Source organism: Protopterus annectens, chromosome 3.part0 (genome assembly GCF_019279795.1).
Source record: "Protopterus annectens isolate FY-2018-M chromosome 3.part0, PAN1.0, whole genome shotgun sequence".
NCBI lineage: Eukaryota > Metazoa > Chordata > Ceratodontiformes > Protopteridae > Protopterus > Protopterus annectens.
Window position 1 is genome coordinate 118,366,801 of NC_056731.1, and position 17,726 is coordinate 118,384,526.

A 17,726-nucleotide genomic window follows, 5' to 3' on the forward strand; every position below is an offset into this window, starting at 1 on the left:
AGGTGCTGTTAATTTAATATCAAAGTCAAATTGGGTGCTGTGTCCAACATTCACTAAAGCCTCAATTCCAAATCTGTAGTCTCTCAAAAGATATGCAAAACGTTTCTTTTCCTCTTTCTCCTCAGACCACCTGTCAAAGATCATATTCCACCATGGGATCTTACATTGGTAATACAATCTCTGATGAAACTGTGCCTGACACTAATTCCTCCTTGAAACATATTTCTTGGAATACTTTATTTCTAGTTACTATCAGTTCAGTAAAAATATGAACTACATGCATTTTCGCTGCAAACAAAAAACATCTCATTTTCCAAAAATACATGGTCTTCCTTGGACCATATCCTACATTCAATCCTAAAGTAGCCTTGGAGACCACCTTAAACCAAACTATTCACTTACCAGTCTCCATCTTCTGAAACTGCTAGCAAAAGAGAATAACTTCATAACATAGACACAGACTGACAACTAAGATTTTATTTTCAGGGGACAAAATTAAGGAAGCATGATCAACTTTTTATATGCCTTTTCAAGGTTAAACTAGGTATCAGAGTTTCAAAGTCACCTTATCTAAATGGCTGTCAGCTTGCATCTCCTTTTACTTTTGTCATAATAAACTTTTTCCATCAAGGCCCAAAGTACATCTCATAAGATATTTCTTGACTTCTATTTCTTACTTCAAGTACTGTACTGTAGATGAGATTTGTGTTGCACCATTGTGGTCAATAACAATGCACACATTTACCAAACACTACAAACTTGATCTTGTATTGAAGTTCAGAGCTTCATTTGGTTCCACCAGTCTCAGAGATAACTTGTCATGATGTCACCAGAAAAAAAACATAGCTATGGATTTATCCCAACCATCAAAAAAGATGAAGCGGACAATACAGGACATGGAAGTTGTCATAACTACTTTTCTTCTTTGAAAAACCTGGTTGAGCTAATATTGAAATCTTACTCCAGGTAATCTTTTCACTACATTATTGGGAGGGGGGGGGCAACTGAAGTACTGGAGAAACTTCATAACGATAAATTGCCAGCTCAGATACACCATAAGGATGGATACCCCAACCATTAAGACAGACAGACAGACAGACAGGGACAATAAGGATCTATCATGCTAATTACATAATTTTCTTCTATGTTGTATTAAAGTACTGAAGTACTGTTTTGTTGATTGTTGTGTGTTTCAAGGCTTGGAATCATGCGGTAGTGCAGGTGAGGAAATAGTTTATTACATGGACTGCTGTGTATCGTCGGCTAAATATATTTAGAATTGTAAGGGTGAGGAATACAATGTGATACTGCAACTGTGCCATGTCTTACATTTATAATATCTAGCACCGAAGGTAGAGAAGTTTCCCTCTACCTACACTATTGTACAGTCTTGGGGCTAGTCTATTTAGGGGTGCGTGTGTATGTGTGTGTGTGTGTGTGTGTGTGTGTGTGTGTGTGTGTGTGTGTGTGTGTGTGTGTGTGTGTGTGTGTGTGTGTGTGGTTAAGTACAGCTTGCTCCCATACATTAATATTGTTTTTGTCATTATTTGTATTCAGTTAAATAGGGCAGGATTCAAATGTTTCTTCAATTATTTTTTTTCCAATGAAAGGTCCTTTAGTGAAGTGTTATATCAATAGACAGAGATACATTAAGGTGATTTACATTAACTGGTACAATCAGCATTCGGGGTGTTGGAAGGAAAGCAGAATACCAAGAGAAAACCCAGTAATTTGCATGTAGATCATGCAAGCTTAAGACTGAAGCCTGAACACTTGAGTCAGTAACCTTAACCAACTACTGTATTCACACTGTCACCCATACTGGTATGTGTAAGCTGCTCATGCATCTTAGCTGTTTAACATTTTCTTTTTAATAAGTTAATGTGATTTACAGAATCATTAGATCTCAGGTATCCTAACTATATTTCATTATTATGAGTTATCAGCATTGCTTTAGATTGCTAAGTTTTTCTGAGACTGAAGCACACCGTCATTTGGTATCAGGGTTAAGATTTCAGATTAATTATTTTCATATGTTAGCATTGCACTGCTACAAAATTTATTACATATTTTAAAAGCTGTTTTTTAATTTATTGAAATGTTTTTCTTAAAGGAAGTCAATCAGGATGTGTGGCTATGAGAACTGGAATTAATGCTGGCTTGTGGGATATTGTCAACTGTGAAGAAAAAGCAACATATATCTGTAAACACTGGGCAGAGGGAGTAACGCCACCCCCAGTTCCAACAACAACTCCTGCTCCACAGTGCTCAGAAGGATGGCATTCTTCTACAAATTCAAAATACTGCTACAAAGTAAGTAATAAAACTATTGCTGTAGTACTTTAATGGCATTTGCTCATTTAATCAACTTCCTGTTGTAAAATGACCTATTTATGGGGTGTGAGGTGCTAGAAATCATTTGAGAAGTATTATCATTAATTTCAGTCACAAATCTTTATACAGTATATATTCCTTTTTTTGCAGGTGTAAAACTACATAACATGACATATGGTTAAACTATAGTTAACCTTATGTTTTATATAACCTTTTTAAAGCTCAGAAAAAGGCTGCTTGATTTGTGAATGGACAAAAGAAAATAAGCATGATAAGGGCTGTGTTACTAGGGAAACAATACAGGCCCAGGAAGGGGTGTGTTACTAGGGAAACAATGCAGGCCCAGGGGTGTTGTGAGGTCTGATACTGCAGGCAGAGCACCTATACACCCCTTGAAGGGTATTATTTCTCCAATAATGCTCAACTTGGAGGCCATTACTGCACTTAGAGTATGGGCTATCTGTTAATTTGTCTTGTATTTTTCTATCACCATGTTTTTTTAAATATTTTTGATATAAAATAGTTTCTCCTCCTAAAGGTTTCAGACTTGATGTAGCATATGCAAATGTTGTTGGAGAAAGTATTTTACATTAAGAATATAATTTATGTAATTATTTAATATCTACACAAACACAAACACATGCACACATTTTTATTTTTCTTTATTTACCTTTTTACATTTTTTGCTCACTAAACTGTAAAGCTGCATTTAATGAGTGTTAAAAATGGCAACAGTTTGCTTTCTTTTTGTGTTTGTGCTTCAAGCATCAGACCTGTCTTTAAGGGAATTACATGTACATTAACATCCCATTGAGAATGTTCATTCTTCAGTCAGGATGAAGCTGTGCAAGTCACCTATTCACTAAGCAAGAATAATGCCCATTAGTTTGGGTGTTATAATCTCAGTAACAGACTGCCCATATGCTTTCTTAATGTTACTTCTCATAACTGGCTTACATTTGCTTTTTTAGAGGAATTAATTCCAATTAATTAAATGTTCATTTATACTGATAGTTATTCTTTGATAGAGAGGAATTTGTATAAGCACTAATTTATAATCTGTCTAGGCTGAGGCCCTTTCAGTCAGGCAATACATTTGTCTGCAGCTTTTTATTCCTTTATTAATTCTTGACATATTTCTAGCCACCACTGACACTAATATGAGATTCCAATACAATAACAGGTCCCCCTGAACAAACATGAGGACCCATGTTTGTTGTTCTTGCTCAATGGGTAGCAGTATTCAGACTTCATCAGTTCAGTATACTTCATAAATCACACTATATTTTGGGCCTGATCCACTTGGTCTACCTTCAAAGCATGACTTGCTTGATGCCTTATACCCTCCATTCCTAGAATGCCAACTATAACCAGTATAAGATGCATTATTTTCATCATTCCCCAGGAACTGATAGAACCTCCCAGCCAAAAGATTTTTTTTTTCTATTTGTGCTTTTTTGATCAATTTTCTCAATTATCCTGAGGCGGCTCCTGATTTCAAGTTCATTTATCAGGAATATAAGTACAACATTCTTTTCTCACCAATTCACAGATATCACATATATTAGCAAATATATATCAAATATAGCATTACTTAATCTAACAAATATATATCAAATGTAACAAGAAATCATTTAACACATCCTAATTTTACTGTTCGGATATGCACCTTTGACCACCAAACTACCTGGCTTTGCTAACATTTTGCCAGACATTTTTAATTATTTAGAGATTTAAGTGTCACTCTTTGTTTACTAGTTAAATTATAACTTTTTTTTGCACTTATGTGCTAACTTTCAAACTTTCCCAAATTACTTTCCTTGCTGTATAATAGGGAAAGATTGATGTTCCACTTGAAACATAATCTGTTGCATCTATTTTTGCCACATCAAATATGTCTTTTAATTTTAACATTCTTAAGACTAGGCAAGGTGGAAGTGAGCATAATTAATAAAGTTACATGGTCTAAATAACATAGTCCACTCCAACCCTCAGAAGTATTTTCTATGCACTTTTCCCACATATGTAATATATACCTGCCTGAAGTGGAATAGTTTTAGCTTTTCTAAATGTAGTACAGGAATTATTACTAAAATGTTTATAACATTGTTCAAATATATTACTAGTTCCATATTTCTGGTGAGCTAGTTGTTATTTTTTCCTTTTTCTTACAGGCAGCTGTGATACATCTGTTTGGTGGTACTTAATAAGTAAAAAAAGTGTCTAATGCAATTTCACCATTGTTTACTATTTCATGTCAAATGTAATCACTGCCTGTCCAAATAATTTTCTTATAAGAAGAAGTCATTTAACAAATCTTAATTTTACTGTTGGAACTTGTATCTTTAACCACCAAACTACCTGGCTTTGCTAACATTTTACTGTCCATCTGTCATTGGTTAGGAATTTAAATGTCACTCTTTGTTCATTAGTTAAATTATAACTATTTTTTGCACTTACATTTAAGTAGAGATCTTACATCCCTCTTACGCTTCTCAAAACATTTAGCATATAATTCAATTGGATAAGAAATACTTTGGGAAACTACTCACTACTTCTCGACCACACAGTTTTTCCTGTCACACATTGTAAATATGTACATAGTTCCTAAAAATGTTATAAATGCATTTCAGCACATCTGCGTTACACTCTGACTGTAATAACAATGAATCTCTATGTGTTCTTGCACTTTAAACTAGCAACTATGCTCTTTATATATGGTATATTGTAAAACTGTCAGTTATGCTTTTTATGTGTATTAGTCCTATTGCAACAAGCTGTTTATGTTTGCTTTCATTTTTATATTGTAGATAAATGACTTAGTGAATAATGTTTTTCTTATTTGCCTCTATGTCTGGCTTCCTGATTATCATACAGTAGGCATATAGTTAAATAAATAGAGTCCATTAACTCATTTGACTTAAAGAAAATGTTCCATCACCCATTGAATATTACACACAAACAATTCAAGGGAGGTAATATCATCCATTAAATTAGACTGTATGCCTGAAACAAAGGTTCATCCCATCAATAAAATAATAATTTTTGTTTCATTTTAGTATATACACATTGTTTTTCCTTTTTTCTGTGTGTTCTCCAGCCGACCTTCAGCAAACTCTAGGGTCTCTCCCCATTTGCCAGGTCTACCTACCCTACCTGTGTTTAGAGCCATCAAGGAAATCAAGCTGCCCTGGGTCTGAATCATACTGCTGCTGGGAGTATATTTCCTACTTTTCTCAACATTCTACATGTACCTCAATAATATCTGGTGAAGCTGATGCTGGCAAGCCACCCCATTTCCCTCTTAGGAAGCATTGCATGCTTCTTTCCCCAACCTCCACTAAGGAAATCTAGTTATTTTGTATGCCACATACACGTGGCCCTCACCTCCTATGATGGGAACAGACCTGCCAGTGCTTCAGACACAAGGGCTGCTAATTGAACCCAGGTCTCCTGCATCATAATTAGTATGTTATCCTTGTGCATCCCAGTACTGGTAAGTTGATCCAAAGTAAGAAAAATTCAACTACTAAGCAACCACTATATTTCTAAAATATAATTCAACTTAAAGCTTACTACAGTAAAGTCCATAAAAAGTTACTACATAATATCAAAACTTATGAATCGCCATCTATGGACAAATTCCTATCAAGTAACCCAAAGGAAGAAGAGAACCAAACAACCCACCCATTAGCACTAATAAAATATAAGATTCAAGGGAAAAAGCATCTTCACATCACTTTAGAATCAAGAAAGAAATTATATCACTATTCAAGGGAGGAAACAGCATCACAGTGTTGAAAACAATAGTTCAAATTCTATATTAATCCCACCTTCTAATATCCTTGGGAGTTATATAGTCCTAGCTCACAGACTACCAATTGTTATTCTCAGCACAGTTTTCTGCTTGATCATAGTACTCACATAGCCCTTATACTACTAGTAGACATTGTTGTGACCCAGTGTGACAAAGGATCTGTACTGCAGTATTATTGTTGATTTCTCCAATGCATTTGAGGCAATTAAACATCTTATCTTCTTATATTGGGATCAGTCTGTTGGCTGCAATTTACAGGTCATAACTCGCATCTCAAATTAACTTCAGGATTGTTTGCAAGCAGTTGTCTGGTTCAACTGCATGTTAGCAATATTTGCATCTAACACTGGAGTGCCACACGACACCCCCCTGTTTTTTTCTAATTTGTTAGCTTCATTAGTGATATACATCTCCATACCCAAGGCTTGAAGTCGATTCAGTATGCAAATGACTCTGTTACATAACACAGGAGGAAAAGCACACCTGTATTTATCACTCAGATACAAAACTTATTTCTGTTTCTCTTACTGCAAGATAGAGAGCTGGTATTTAAGTGAAAAAGTGTGGTCACCACTAGCTGCAAATGCTACTACTGATGTGAAGGTAATTATAAATATAAACTCTACAAACATAAGCACTGTGGTTCACTATAAATACTTTAGTATTATCCCAGCAAACTAACATTCAAGGATGATGCCAAAATGTGCCAGTAGATGTAAGCAGAAAACTTGCCCTGGGATTCACAACTCTGAAATCTTTGTGCAGGAGCAGTGCAGCTGCTCCTGCATGGAATATGGCTGACAAACGATCCAGGAATGCACTGTATTGATGTGCATGAGCGAGCCAACACTGTTCCTGCATGGAAACCCATGCGGGATGCTAATTACCTCATTTGCTGGTGAAAAACATGCAAATGAGGTAAAATAGTGATCCAGGAAGAAGGTAGGTAGCTGCGGAGGAACAGTGTAAGTTGCACAAATGTATTCAGCTACTAGCCGAAAACATTTCTTCAAAAAAGTAAATGGAGCCATGACAGCTCCAATAAAAGCATGTACCCTAACCTGCAAGCATGCCAATGGCCAAATATATGGCAATTGGCATGTTAAAGTGTTTAGATTTAAAAGAAATAAAAGTTTATGTCAATGGCAAGCAGAATCAAAACAAATGCAGAGAACAGTGGTTGCTAAGGGGGGAGGCTCTTGTGTAGTGCAGTAACTACGGATGAAGGCAATGGGGTATGTTAATGAGGGGACTTATACTGAATCACACAGTTCTTCTAAGTGTCACACTGCACATAACCGTGTAGGTGCTGTAACACCATTGTGTGGACAGGAGGAGCAACTAACATGAAAAAGGGGTGCGTAATGCTTGGCTGTAAGCAAATTGGAGCTCCGTTGCCTGGGTTTGTGCTTAGCTAAGCACAGCTATGCAAGGGGGTCTGTCTGAGGCTGTATACACTTATTCCATGAACTAAGGAGCATGTTTGCACCCAATGGGAGGGCCATTTCTTGCTGTTTATACCAGCTAAACAGGTCTGGGCAGCATGCCAGGGCAACAAGGGAAATGCAGTACAAACCGCAATATTGGATACTGCAACACACAATGGGCCATTGAAAGCACTCAATAATACAGCTGGCAGGTGGCTGCATAGCTGAAAATGGGAGGAGATGTAAAAATAAAAATGTAAGTGCAACAGCACAATAAAGGAGAAATGAAGTAGAAATCACTAATATGGGACTCTTGCAACTCACAATGGGCCAGGCAAAGCACACAATAATACAGCTGGCAGGTGGCTGCATAGCAGAAAATGGGAGGAGATGTAAGTATAAAATAATTAAAAAAATGGCAACAGCAGAATAAAGGCAATCATGCACAAATTGCCAGTTATGCCTCTAACACTCACAGTGGTCAAATCAAAGCCATGAGTAATACAGGTGGGAGCTGGACTGTATCATTGTCAGGCAATCATACAGGCAGCATCTGCACCACAACTGTATAAAGTATGGAAACACCTTACAGTCTGTTTTTCCCACAAATTCTGCACGATTGGTGTCTACATGTGGGGGAATTTTAACTGGAAAAATGTTAGGGGATGCCATTGTTTTGATCCATCAGTATGTGCTAGGGGCTGCGGGTGGAGAGGAGGATAATGCTGACAACCACCACAGACCAAGGTGGAGGAGAAGAGTGTTCAGACCCCCGGGGAACCTTTCAGGAGCTGCATGATCTGGAGATGATAGAGCACTACAGGGTGGACAGAGACATACTTCAGCAACTCACCGAGCTGTGCCAGCCTCAACTCAGAGATAGAACCAACAGAGTGGAACCCATCCCAGTGGATACCAAGGTATGTATAGCCTTAAGAATTCTAGCTACAGGTACTTTCCAAAGACTTACTGGGAACATGATGGGGACTCACAGGCATCTGCATCCAGGGTACTCCACTAGTTCCTGGATGCCATGCTACCACATGTCAGTGAGCACATTTACTTCCACAACACCCATGAGGAGAGAACCAGCAATAGGTGTCTCTTCGACCATGTAGTAGAATACCCAGAGGTATTGGGTGCTATATACTGCATGCACATCCACATAAAAGCCCCACCCAGTGAACATGGTAGTGTCTACATAAACTGCAAGGGCTTCCCCTCCATCAACTGCCAGGTCATGTGCAATGCCCAGGGCATTATCATGAATATGTGTGCTGGCAGCCCTGGAAGCTATCACAACTCCCACATCTGGCATTCATCACAGCTGTACCAAGCATTTTCCAGTGGAGGCATCCTGTATGGCCATCTGGTGGGGGATGCTGGCTATGCACTGGAGCCGTGGATGATGACACCCATCAGAAATGCACACCCACCCACACAAGAATGCCATAATGAGCCACATGCACAAAACAGGATCATTATAGAGCATGTGTTTGGGATGCTCAAGTCACGGCTCCACTACCTTGACATATCTGGTGCAGCCTTGCAGTAGTTTCCAGCTACGTGTGCACACATGTTCATAGTATATGCCATGCTACACAATATGATCCTGTGGAAACACTGTACAGTCTGTTTTTAGGAACAGCATGGGGAAGGGCAATACAGCTCACCACCATTGCCAAGGTCCCCACAGGTACAGAGGGACTCACAGGAGGAGGCCCCTGAGCCTGCTTTTGTAGGCAGACAGACACATGCCCAGTATGCTCATGCCTTGGCAAAGAGGCAATGCATAGCATACACACTGACACTGTAGGGACCCCAGGGAATGACACCTCTCTGACTCGCACACACAGTACAAGACACACACATCACATTACCTGTAACTTACCATGTATAGGCAGTGCACTGTGAGCATCCAACATAGGCTGCACTCAAGCATTATCCTCATAACTGCTGCAAGCACAAGGTAAGTCAGTCTTCTTAACAATAAATGAATGGAATAGTATGGATCTATTAACATAGATTGGAACACTATTAATGATGACAATCCCTCCTCTCATATTAACCTACATGGTTTCACCCAAACCATTACCTCAACTACTAGAGTCCATAAGCCCAGTAAGAGAGAGAGTATATTAGACTGGATACTCACAAATAAAGTCAACAAACAGTATAAAGTAGGTACTATGCCAGACGATTTCAGCGACCACTCCCTAACCTACATTACTAGACAAAAATCAGAATGTGTTAACCTCCCAAATACTAGGCTAATCCGTTCTATCAAGCATTTTAACATAGACCTCTTCCAAGCTGAACTGAGAGCATGCAATTGGAATTGCTTAAAATCACTTCCCCTGGAGGAGGCAGTCTCATTTTTCAATACTACCTTCTTATCCATACTTGATAAACATGCTCCTGAACGTACTATTAGAGTAAAAACCAAAACAGCCCCATGGCTTACCAACAATACTAAAAAACTCATTCATACTAGAAACAAAGCATGGAGATGCCATAGACAAAACCCTGATTTAGTTCTTTTTCGCCAACTTTAGAAATCTAGCTAAGAAATCAATAATCTCTGACAAGAAAAAATTCTACTGTGAACTTCAGGAAACTCATCTTAACAATTCTAAATATTTCTGGTCATCAGTAAATAGACTTCTCTCCCCAGGAAGTGCTAAAACTCCATCCCCAATTAATGCTGACCCAGAAACCCCTCTCCAGACTGCTAATGCTTTCAACTCTTTTTTCTCTGAAACTATTCAATCCCTAGCCAAATAAATGAACACCAACAACTCTTATATTCCAAATAATATAGCTAACTCCTCCTATAACTTCTCTCTAAAACCCATATCTACTTCTTTCATCTATAGACTCATTCACAAACTGAAACCTTGCACCCCTTCTGCAGACAAGCTCCCTTCTCTCTTCCTTCAGAAAGCTGCCAAAGAAATTGCATACCCTATATCCTTACTTATAAACAGAACTGTCCAAGAGGGAACCATCCCTGACATCTGGAAAATCTCCTATATTATCCCACTACATAAGGGTGGTAACTCCTTGACCTTTCCAACTTTAGACCTATCGCCCTACTCTCACCCCTAGCAAAAATCATGGAAAATGTATTCATCAGCAACTTGTGCACTATCTCTCTCTTCACAACATAATAGCAAACTGTCAGCATGGCTTTAGACCTCACCACAGTACCACCACTGCCCTTCTTTCTTTTGTAGATACTATCAACAAAATCGAAACAACAATACTCTCTCTTCCGCTCTCTTCATTGATCTCTCTAAAGCTTTCGATATGGTCAACCACTCTCTCTTAATCAACATTCTTGAATCTCTCTCTTGTGATAAATTCGCCATTAAATGGTTTAAATCTTATCTTAACAACAGACAACAAGCAGTAATATGGGAAAACCATATCTCTTCACTCTTGCCCATTTCCATCGGAGTTCCCCAGGGCTCCATTCTTGGTCCACTTCTGTTCTCTCTCTTTATTAACGATCTACAGACTGCAATCCCACAAGCAACCTGCATACAATATGCAGATGATTCAACCCTTATCTGCTCGGCACCATCTTCTACAGAACTGATCTCACTGACCCAAAATACCTTCAATTCCGTAGAAACATGGTTTTCTAAACGGTTTCTCCTTCTAAATGCCAAAAAAACAAAACTCCTCCTCTTCTCCCCCACCACTCGGTCCCCCCCTCTAAACTTTACCATTTCCTCAAATAATGGTACTCTCATCTCACCTGATCTCACTACAAAACTTTTAGGAATAACCATTGACAATAATCTCTCCTTCGATCGGCATATTAACAACAACATCAAGTTAGTTAACAGAAAAATAGGATCCCTTTATCGCATCAAACCTTTTCTAACCCCAGCAACTAGAATCAAAATTGCACAATCTCATCTTTTATTCAACTCTCCTATATGCTTCCCCTATTTATACTAACCTTAAGAAAAGTAACCTCAACAAACTTGCAACCTGCTATAACAACATAGCTCGCTTCGCCACTAGTAACCCATTTAGGACCCACCATTGTATAAACCTAAAACAACTAGGCTGGCTCGAATTTCAAAACTACCTTATAATTCCTCAACTCACTATTGCCCACAACATTTTACACCTACCTGACAACACCCCAATACTCTCTCAACTTCTAATCCCTTACAACAATCTCAACTCACTTCGCTCCTCTTGTAAACTCATGACAAAATCTATAAAGGCAAACAACACAGCAGGTGATTCTTTATTCACTAACACAATAGGTAGAAGTTGGAATCTCCTACCTAGTGACATAACTCTGACTACATCCCTGCCACTTTTCAAACAAAAAATTAAACACTACTTCCAAAATCATTGGCTGTGTTCCTGCAATACACCTGACTAACCATTTTCTCTTACCCTGTTTCCCCTCCACTCTTTTCTTCTCTACCCACCTCAGTTTTGTTTCTTTCACTGTTTGGAGATTAAAGTATGTACTTTTGGTACAATTATGTATATTTAATGAACTGCTTATTGTAAACTTGTTTCTTTTTAAATTATCTTTCTTTTTGTTTTCGTAAGATCTGATCTTAGCTATTATCTTAGAGTATTAAATTTCTTTTTTATGTAATGTACTTAGTATATAGTGGAGCTTTTCTCCTCGGGCCTCTGCTGAAAATGGACATGTATCCAGCCAGACTAGCCCGGTCAACAAATGTAAAATAAAATGTAAAATAAATAAAAAATAAAAAGTATGTTCCATGTCTATGGTAATGCTGCATGCATGCAAAGGAATGGGGTAGAGTACTAGGATACCAGCACACAACTGACAGCTATGTGGGACACCAAGAAATGTCTGGGCAAAACACACTATGCAGTAGTACCCAAAGTGGCAAATCCCACTGTAGTATAGGTGTGGGGACAACTAAGTGGGGGGGTCATAGGTCACAGGCATGGATGACAGGGTGGGGGGGGTCCCATAACCACCCCTCACACCCAAACAGCCCGTCAGCTGTAGAAAAACCACAGAGAAATGTCTGGTAAAGGCACACAGATGGTGGCAATGTTGAATTAACCCCCTACAGACTCACACAGTGATAGCACAGCAGGACCCACAGTTGCAGTAAGGCTATGAAGGGTAAGAAGTCTGAAACTCAAATGTATGCCAATATAATCTGACCTGTGCTGTTTGCTGATATGCCTCCAGTCCCCAAGACAGGGCACAGTAGTATGGTAAACATAACCAAAATCTAAAGCAAATATCATCACAGTCTGTGCAAATGTGTACATTGGACAAGTATGGCCCCCATATACCCATACAAATGCAGTAACATATATGTTTGCATGGAAATAGCAGCATAGCATACATTGCAGGGCTGTACCAATACACATGAAAACTAGCTGCCTGTCCACAATATGCAGGGGTCAGTGAGCTATGTGTATGTGTGGTTAATATCATCTGGATCTGGCCAGCACATTCTCATGGCAGTTGTCTTGTACTGCCCTAGGTACAGTGCTGCCTTTGATAGGACCCTGTGCAGATAACTGCAGTGCCAACTGTTATGCATGTCAGTGACACCCACTGCTCTGCCACTGACATAACTGGAAGTCACAGTGCTATGTGAAATATGGTAAACATATTAGTGACATCTTGAAGGATGTGTAGCAGAGGTGCCAAGGTTTTTGTGAATATAAGTGCTTTGTGGTACTGTTGCCAGTGGTCATTCTCAATAATCCCTTTTTTATGTTTGCTTTTACAAATAATGGACATGCCTGCACAGTTGAATGCACTCTGTACCCACACCCATAACTCCCTACCTCTGACAGCAAGATGTTTGAACAAGGACAGAAAGAAAAGTGGAATAAAAGGCACAATGATAGGCATATCTTGTAAATATCGCCCTTACATACTGAGAAAGGTGGTAGGGTGAGGGCTTTGCAGTATTGGGAATTGTCTGAAGGTTATGTATTCGGAAACAGTAATGTCTGTATTATTTTGTAACATCACACTTCAATTATATGTAACTAACTTGCTGTAAAAACACAAGTTTATGTAGAAAGGATGAAACCTCTAGCCACACACCTGAACAACCTGAAAAAATGTACAGGTCAGAGGTTTGCACACACAAAACCTTGGACTGCAGTACACCTATCTCTGGAATGGAGTCCTACCCTAACTATAGAAGGTTATACTGGGCATGTTCCTACACTTAGAGAATCATAGGACATGTTGGAACCCACATTGAACTATTTGATTGTATTGTGTATATATGTCCATGCATACAGACAGCTATGTACACTTCAACTGTCCCCAAACACACAGATCAGACAGGATTACCCTCAGCTAGCTGTGGGTGGCTCATATGTGATATAGCTGCAATTGTTGTGTGAGATACACACACACACACACACACACACAGATATATATATATATATATATATATATATATATATATATATATATATATATATAGGCAGCAGATAACATATGCCAAGCATATACACATGCACACACACACACATAGATGTGGGGAACTGAGAGAAAGACAGTGATACAGAGAGAGACACAGGGGGACACAGACAAAGTGAGTCACACCCACGGATACCCTGAATGGCATACAGTGATGTCCTGTTGTGGATAGTTGCATACCAGTTGTAAACAGTCATACGTGCCAGCATAAAAGGTGAACCACATTGTGTAACAGTACTGAGGTTGAGTTTATAATATCACATCACCTGCCTGTGTGTGTCTCCACAGGTCCAAGTATTAGGAGATTCTTCCCACTCAGTACACTTCAAATTGCCCAACTTCACACGATCTGCTGCTTTCATTCACCTTAGAGGTGTCATTGGGCGCCAATCACCCCTATAAGCTCTCTAATGCATGCAATAACTGCGTAATGCTATAATAGAAATAACTAGATAGGTAGGGGGTTCTAATCTCAATACTGGCAATGTGTGTGTGTGTGTGTGTGTGTGTGTGTGTGTGTGTGTGTGTGTGTGTGTGTGTGTGTGTGTGTGTGTGTGTGTGTGTGTGTGTGTGTGTGCGTGTGTGCGTGTGTGCGTGTGTGTGTGCGTGTGTGTAAAAGACAGTTGTGTATGTGAAAGTGAGGGTGTGTTTGTTTGTAGGTAAAAGAGTTTTAGGCCATTCCCACCCACAATACTTCCCAGTGCCTCACTTTATCAGTCCTGCTGATGTCATTCCCCTTATCAGTACCTTTAGCCAGGTGTCAGCCCAGTAAGCTCTGTAGCATGTGTGATAACTGCATAACACAGTAGTACAAATCACTAGCTAAACAGGGGTTATAATATCAGATCTGGTAAATGAGTGTGTGTATGTTGGTAAGAAGAAGTATTTTGATAACTGTCCCACCCACTGCCCTATTTTATCAGTCCTGCTGTCATTCCCCTTATCAGAACCTTTGGCCAGTTGTCAGTCCAGTAAGCTCTGCAGTGTGTGCGATAACTGTGTAACACTATAGTACAAATAACTAAATAGGCAGGGGTTCTACTCTCAGATCTGGTAAATGTGTGTGTGGGTGTAAAAGTGTGTATGTTTGTAGAAAGAAGTATTTTGATAAGTTTCTCACCCACTGGCATACTTTATCAGTCCTGCTGTCATTCCCCTTATCAGCACCTGGCGATAACTGTGTAACACTATAGTACAAATAACTAGATAGGCAGGGGTTCTACTCTCAGATCTGGAAAATGTGTGTGGGGCTGTATAAGTGTATGTGTGCAACTGTGTATGTTTGTAGGAAAAAGTACTTTGATAGGTTACCCACCCACTGGCCTACTGTATCAGTCATGCCGATGTCACTCTCCTTATAGGTTCATAGGTGTGTACTAGGCTATTGGCCCTGGAACCATTAAAAGCCTAGCCTATAGAAGTGCCCTGCTATTGTGCCACCCAAAGTTAGTTCCCAGTGGCCCCATCAAGTAGAGCCACTGGAGTGATCCCTTGGGGTGAACATTCTATTACCCATCCACTCATCAATATCTCTCTGGAACAGGGTCATCTAGGTGCTTTGCTTGACATGTATGGGAAGTCTGTTCCAGGGCATGTGCTATCTCTGGATGAGGAACCTGTCCCTCCAGCATGTTGTGTTGATTGTGACAATAAGGTCGAGGTCCCTGCAGTGTGTGGCGCAGAGAGATTGGGATTTCTTTAGATGTAGCTTTTGTGAAAGACCTGGGTCAGACATGGCTTTGCAAGTCAAGCAGAGATGACCTCTAAGTAGGTGATATGAGACAGAGAATAGCTGGAGTATCTTGAGTTTGTCTGTGTAGGACATGTGCTTAATGCCTAGGATCCTCATTGTGAGGTACTTCTGTGGCCTCTTCATCTTTTGCAGGTGTCTAGTGAGATACATGCCAAATGGGCCATTATATTTGATGATTGGTGTAATGAGGGAAGAGTACACAGAGACAATGACCTCCTTCTTCCTGGATGCAAAACCCTTGGTAATGAGATGTGCCACACAGGATTTCCTGACCACAGTGGCAATGTGGTGGTTAAAGGAGAGATTGCTGTCAACCTGTGTTCCCAGATCTCTTATAATGCCTACAGTGTTCAGTGGGCTCCCATCGATGTGGTACTTAGTAGGAACTGAGATTTTACCAAAGGGGCTGATGACGGATTTTGTGGTGTTAAGCTTCAGGCCATGGTTTCCACACCAGTCAGTGGTCTCAGTGAGGCCTTTCTGTAGGATGTCTGCATCAGTTGTGGAGTTAATGGGTTCCCTATTAGAAGACCGAAGACACAGTCTTTCTAATGCGTCTTGGTCGAACTCAAAAGCCTGAAATGGCAAAATATCGAAGCGGCTTTTAAGTAAATTCTTTCCCTGGGAAATAATTTGCTTGGCTGCTTCATTACTTTGCTGTTTTTGGCACTGTAGTGCAGTCTCGCAGTTGGTATATTTAAGTAGGGGGTGTGTGTGGGGTGCATCCCCCCACATAAGGTTGATTAATCACCGTTTGCTTTTTTAAGCATTTGGTGATCTAATATAGACCCGAGTTAATGATGGCTCCCAGCTTGCAGTTGTCTGTGAACTTGGTCAGACAAAGTTCCTTTGTGTTGGCCTGGACTCCTGAGAAATACATGCTGAACAGGACAGTACCCAGGACCGATCACTGTGGTACTTCACTCATGACTGGCTGGCAGTCTGACTTGGAGCTCGTTACTTTCACACTGTGTTTTCTATCTGTGAACCAATTTGTAACCCCCCCCCCCAGTGATATAGAGGTTAATGCCTAGTTTGGTGGGTTCATCCATAATTCCTGACTAAGGAATGGTATCAAGAGCCTTGTGCATTGATATAGGCTGTATGCAGTGCCTTACTGTCATACATAGCCCTTGTGACTGACTCAAAGAAGTCAACTACGTTGAGCAGGCATGATCTCCCTTTCACAAAGCCAAACCATGTGGGGTCAAGAGTTAGGAGATTACCTATATGTTTGTCGATCATGTCCCTGATGATGCACTCCATAGATGTACATATCAGACTCATCAGTCTAATGGACTGATAATTCACAGGAACTAAAGGTTGCCACACATTTATGGAGAGGAATTACTGTAGCAGTGCACCATTTAGAAGGTACAAAGCGTGAGGTGAGGATGTGACTGAACAGGGCACAAAGATGTGGTGCCAGGTATCTTTGTAGTTCATGTAGAAAGCAGTCAGAGATAATGTGGGGTCCCATGGAAGCTGTATTCTTGCCCATGGACAATGCAGGTGTAACCTGGGTGGCAGTAATCCTGGATGCCTGGCATTCTTTTGGTATCATGGTTGTTTCCCTGGGGGAGAGGGAAGGGTAAAACTCTCAATGAATATGTTGGTAAGAATGTTAGCAATATCTGTTGGTTCAGTATAGGAGGTAGCATTGTGCAGTAACTCAGAGCACTTCTGGGTTTTGGCGTGGAGGTTCTTGATATCACTATCAAAGGATTTGTGATTGTTCTTAGTGTCTGCTGCAATTCTGCCATCACAGGCAGCTTTAGATGATTACATGAGAGATCTCAAGTTGTTGTTGAGGATAATAAGGGAGTTTTACCACTCTTGGGACTCCACCTTTTTCTGCAACAGTTTCTTCCTTCTGTTGTACAAGTTATTAATGCCAGGGGACCACCAGATTGGCCTTCAGTG

The 17,726-nt window shown here is 39.9% G+C and overlaps 1 protein-coding gene across 1 annotated transcript in view; it reads left to right on the forward strand.

Moving 5' to 3' along the window:
• LOC122796777 (macrophage mannose receptor 1-like) overlaps positions 1-17,726 on the forward strand; it is a 1,798,323-nt gene that overhangs the window by 747,680 nt on the left and 1,032,917 nt on the right. The window contains exon 12 of the mRNA XM_044065505.1: positions 2,114-2,313. Within this exon, the coding sequence (XP_043921440.1) occupies positions 2,114-2,313 (200 nt within the window). The remainder of the gene's footprint in view (positions 1-2,113; positions 2,314-17,726) is intronic.